The sequence below is a fragment of the Harpegnathos saltator genome, unplaced genomic scaffold (assembly GCF_003227715.2).
Source record: "Harpegnathos saltator strain DR-91 unplaced genomic scaffold, Hsal_v8.6 scaffold348, whole genome shotgun sequence".
NCBI lineage: Eukaryota > Metazoa > Arthropoda > Insecta > Hymenoptera > Formicidae > Harpegnathos > Harpegnathos saltator.
The window spans coordinates 9,169-13,988 of record NW_020230148.1 but is presented as its reverse complement, the minus strand read 5'-3'; the positions used below and the strand labels follow the sequence as shown (position 1 = coordinate 13,988).

Below are 4,820 nucleotides of genomic sequence, written 5' to 3'. Positions count from 1 at the left end.
GCGAATTAATCTGTATTACAACTCCAAAATAACAAATAATAAAAAAACAAATATTATCATAACACGGTCTACTTTTGTTGGAATAGTTATAAAAAGGGAAGACGGCTCAGAATAATCGGGACAGTTTTCTTTTCATAGTGCAATGGAATTGTAGATCTTTGAAAGCTAGATTCAACGACCTTATTGCTCTTCTTGATAAATACCCAGGGTTACCAGCTTTTATTTGTCTTTCGGAGACCTGGCTGAAAGACACTGATAGGATGAATCTTAACAATTACATTCTTATTACCACAACAGAGAAGATCCGGGAGGAGGTGCAGCCATAGCAGTTAGATCGGACATCAATTTTGTGGTCACACACACTGCGCTTGATGAGGAGCTTCTTTCCAGTTACAACGTAAATTTCTGCTGCGTTGAATTTAATATTAACCAAATTCCGCACCTGTTGATCTCAGTATACAATCCACCTAACAATACATTAGTTGATAACGATCCGCCCTTCTGGGATAACTTTTTTGCTAAGTTTAAGAGTACTTATAACTTGATCATTACCGGAGATTTTAACTATAGACACCCTCTCTGGTGTGATAACGTTTTTAATCCGGTTAATGCCAGCAAAATATTTGCTAATGCTATCTCCAATTCTAATTTAGTAATTTTAAATAATGGTAACCCTACATGGTCTTCCAAAGACTTACTCCATTATAGTGCCATTGATATCACGATTACCTCAAATTCCATATCAACCTGTGCAAAATGGCAAACGCTCCCTTATCTTTATGGAAGCGATCATTACCCAATTATCATTGAGTTTCTTGATCTCACTCCTGACAAATTTGGTTGCAGACCCCACTATTATGTTTCCAAAATTGATTGGGATCATTTTTCCAATAGTTTTGAGTCACAACTGTCACTTCTTTATGACAAAAAGGATAGTGCATCGAAACTTTCGGCAAATCCTGTTTTTACTTACAACAACATTTTAGATAAGATACACTCCTCGCTGATTAATGCAGGAGTTTCCATCATGAGGGACAGACCATCTTTGCGTAGACTTCCTTCTCCTTGGTGGGATGAAGAATGTAGGAGCATCTTAAAAGCTAAAAAAAAGGCATTTCCTTTTATTCAAAGATGCTCCTACTTTGGAGAACTTGGGGCATTATAACAGGGCCTGTAAGGAGATCAATAAAAAACTCAAGAACATTAAAAAGTTTAAATATAGATCATTTTGCGAATCACTGAATAGAAACTCGGATATTAGTGACACTGGTGGAGAACTTTGGCTGCCTTTAAAAATAAAAAATATCTTAATAGCATTATTAATGAATTTTCACAAGGAAGGATTGAAGATGCTAAAGAATCTTTTTGTGACGCAGTTAAGCAACCTTGTAATGAAAACCTTCGGATTGCCTCCTCTTCTGTAATGAATAAAAGTGAAGTTCCACCTTCAAACATGCCTAAGGCATACATTTCCGCTCGCAACTCTCTCCTTAAGGAGAAGATCACGGTGGAGAAGTTTGATCTTGCAGTTGATAGAGCAAAGAAAAAGAAAACTGCGCCGGGCCCTGATTTGATTATTCGGAATATTCTCATTCATCTTCCAGATAAGTTCTTTCAGAGCCTTAGAGCTTTATTTAATCAATTCATCGAACAAAATACGTTTCCTAACTCCTGGAGAGATTATTTCATGTGTTTGATTCCTAAGCCTAACTCTAATAAATTCAGACCAATCTCTCTTGCCAATATCTTGGCAAAAATATTCGAGAAGATAATTAAAATTAGGTTGGAATGGTGGGCAGAATCCTTAGGCATAATACCTCACTATCAAAGTGGTTTCAGAAAGAACAGGTCATGTGCTAATAGTGTCATTGCGCTCAAAACCTTCATTAAAGACTCGTTCTTTAATAAAAAATACGTTGGGGCTATCTTTATTGACATTGTAGGTGCTTTTAATAATGTCAACGTTGACAAATTACTTAATATTCTGAATGAACTTGGTATCCCTGGGTACTTTGCTAAATTTCTCGCATTTATGCTTAAGGACAGGAGGGTGAAGGGATATTTTGGTGGTGACCACTTGGGCACTAGGCTGGGTAATCGAGGTGTTCCTCAGGGTTCGGTACTGAGCCCCCTCCTCTTCAATATCTATATATCTAAAATTCATCTAAACCTGAATAATAAGACACACATTCTTTCATATGCGGATGATGTGATTTTCTCTGCAGACTCCTGCGTGGGGGAGGTATATAAGACACTACAGAAAGACCTCTTAATTCTGAATAAAAACCTTGAGGCTTTAGACCTTAAAATCTCTCTCAACAAAACTAAATAGTGCATATTTCATGAATCACATAGATTCAGCACAATCCAAAATCATATTAATAGAACAGACTCATTCTTAAAGTTACATGACGAAATAATTCCGATCTCTCCAGGAGCCACGTTTTTGGGGTTTTCGTTTGATACAAACCTAAGCTGAAGGACTCACATAACCAAAATTAGAATTTCCTGCCTGAAACGTGTTAATCTTCTCAAGTCATTTGCTGGCATCAAATGGGGGTGTCATCCCGCCACCCTTCTCATAGTTTACAGAGGTCTCATCAGACCAATGTTAGACTGAGGGGGCTTGGTCTCCTCACGGAGACTACTCCACATCGGCTATTACCTTTGAGCAGAATTCAATTCGGATGCGCTCGCATTATTCTAGGACTTATGTCTACGACTGCGACGAACATATTGCTTGACCAAATCGCGGAATGGCCTCTGTGGCATAGATGGAGATTCCTGGAAAAGAAAATTTGCATCAAAAACTTCTACTTGGGCAATAACCCTTTAGTTTATTTCATAAAAAATAGTCACATGTGGTCTAGGGAGAGGACTCTGAAACCAAATCAATATATTCCGTCAAATTCCTTATGCAACTTTATTAATGACAAACAAGTAGCTTTGACAGTTTTTGGCAAGCTTAATAAACTCCCTTCCTTCTATCACAGATTCTCGCTGAGACTTTTCAAAATCAATATTTATCTTAATACTTTTGATAATATTAAAAATTTTAAAAGGAGGATAGGTAAATTTTGGTACAACAACAACAAAAGATTATCCTCGGAAGGGATTTTGAGGCTTGCCGCCGCGGACATTCGCAATCTTAACCTGGACAGAGAAATATACACGGATGGTTCTGTGCTCCCTGATGGTGGGGCTGGGTACGGGGCTGGGTACGGGGTGTATTCTCCTTTCCTTGAAGCCAGAGAGGCGATCCGTGTACACGACTCCCATATCATTTTCCTGGTTGAAAGCATGGCCATTCTGCGCTATTGACATCTCACTACAGGAGAATATAAGAAGAGTTGGAATTTTTACGGACTCGATGAGCGTATTAACCCAGCTAAATAATCTCGACTTGAAAGGAACCGGATCGGAACTGTCATTTAACATCAGATACAAACTACAGATGGCGGTATACAAAGGCATGGAAATACTGTTAGTCTGGATCCCGGGTTATATGGATATCCCTGGCAACGAAATGGCTGACCTGCTTGCTAAACTTGGATCTCTGAGTTCTGAAATCCCGGATGGGAAATATTGCTCTGTCTTACCGGAGGATGTAATTTATGATCAACTTTTAAAGGATAAAGCTCATGCTGTATATGAACTTACGCAAGAATTCGGATACAAGGGGAAAAGATATTTCGAACACTCATCTGCCTTATTATCCTCTCCTTGGTTCAGAGATTTGGGCAATTATAGGAGGAGTACTATCACCTTGATGGCTAGAATAAGGTCGCATCATATTGCGACAGGGATTCATCTGAAAGATAAAAATATATGCATGGATGAGAGTTGTGTATGAGGATGGAGGCAGCGCAATATAGAACACATTCTCTTTAAGTGCCCTTTACACTCGGCGGAATCGGATTGCCTCCTTTTGAGATTGTTTTACAAGGACGCTAATTTCTCAGTAGAGGACTTACACAAGGCAGCATTCGACTTGGGGAACATGCACGTCTTTGAGGAAATAGACAAATTCCTTCTGAACACCCATCAAACCCTATAAAACCTCACCTTTCAGTGCTATCTGGAAAACGGCGTGTGGACACTGTTTCAATACATTCCGGAGCCAGAAATAGAACCAACCAACCAACCATAATAAGTGACAGCGCTGACGTATGAAGCATTGGTTGTTTTTCTCCTCATGTTGGAGCGTGTTTCGAAGTCAACAAAAAATCGGTGCACATACCAGAGAGAAGAATGAGAGCGGCCACCGGCCGTATTTCGGGGCTACGGCTAGGCGCATTTTAAATACGCCATCTGACCAAAATGCGCCTAAACTACGTCCGCTAGGCGCACTTTCGCGGTGATAAAAGTAAAATGCGCCTAGGTTCGTGTCCGTACTACTTCCATTCAATGGATAGTAGGTTAGAAAAAGACAGACGACAGACAATCGTTCCGTCTTTGTCTCACTACTGAGCGGCGCGCGGCAGTAAACACGAGGCGAGGTAACGGCTTATCGCTAAGTGAACATCTCTCCGCTTTTCTTTCATCTTTCACGCTCCAGAGACATCAAAAGACGCGGTAGCGTCTCGTGTCAAGGGAACGTGCGAAGCGAGGAATTATTTTTCACGCACGCGAAGTAGCACATGGGAGACTAGACGAGCGTCGACATATTATTTGTTTCTTTCCCGCTCGTCTAGCTTATTGACTGCGTGAGCCGCGAGATTTTTCTCGCTACTCCTATACCTCGCTCTTTCTCTCTCTCGCTCGTTCTTTCTCTCTCTCGCGCACTTGCTCGCTCTTCCTCTCTTCTCGTGTTCTTACGG

General features: G+C 40.3%; 1 protein-coding gene across 6 annotated transcripts; it reads right to left on the bottom strand.

The window, feature by feature from the left end:
* Window positions 1-2,405: 2,405 nt before the first annotated feature.
* On the bottom strand, window positions 2,406-4,227 carry LOC112588927 (uncharacterized). 6 transcript variants are annotated; one of them, XM_025300292.1, is made up of 5 exons: window positions 4,066-4,227; window positions 3,661-3,811; window positions 3,404-3,563; window positions 3,154-3,328; window positions 2,406-2,784 (listed from the first exon to the last, which is right to left on the bottom strand). In XM_025300292.1, exons 3-5 carry the CDS (start codon window positions 3,472-3,474, stop codon window positions 2,704-2,706), a joined length of 327 nt encoding a protein of 108 aa, XP_025156077.1. In that variant the 5' UTR covers window positions 3,475-3,563; window positions 3,661-3,811; window positions 4,066-4,227; the 3' UTR covers window positions 2,406-2,703. The 6 variants fall into 6 exon arrangements, 4 of the variants coding, with proteins under 4 accessions (XP_025156077.1, XP_025156078.1, XP_025156075.1 ...); XM_025300293.1 differs by lacking the exon at window positions 3,404-3,563; XM_025300290.1 differs by having other exon boundaries at window positions 3,154-3,563; window positions 4,066-4,226.
* Between the last annotated feature and the right edge of the window lie 593 nt (window positions 4,228-4,820).

Bases quoted from the DNA above. Each gene is read 5' to 3' on its own strand.
- LOC112588927 (XM_025300290.1), bottom strand. From the start codon at position 3,474: ATGCCTTTGTATACCGCCATCTGTAGTTTGTATCTGATGTTAAATGAC. The intron at 2,785-3,153 runs GTTAAGATTGCG...TTTCTTTTCCAG, and splicing joins GTGTATATTTCTCTGTCCAG to GAATCTCCATCTATGCCACA.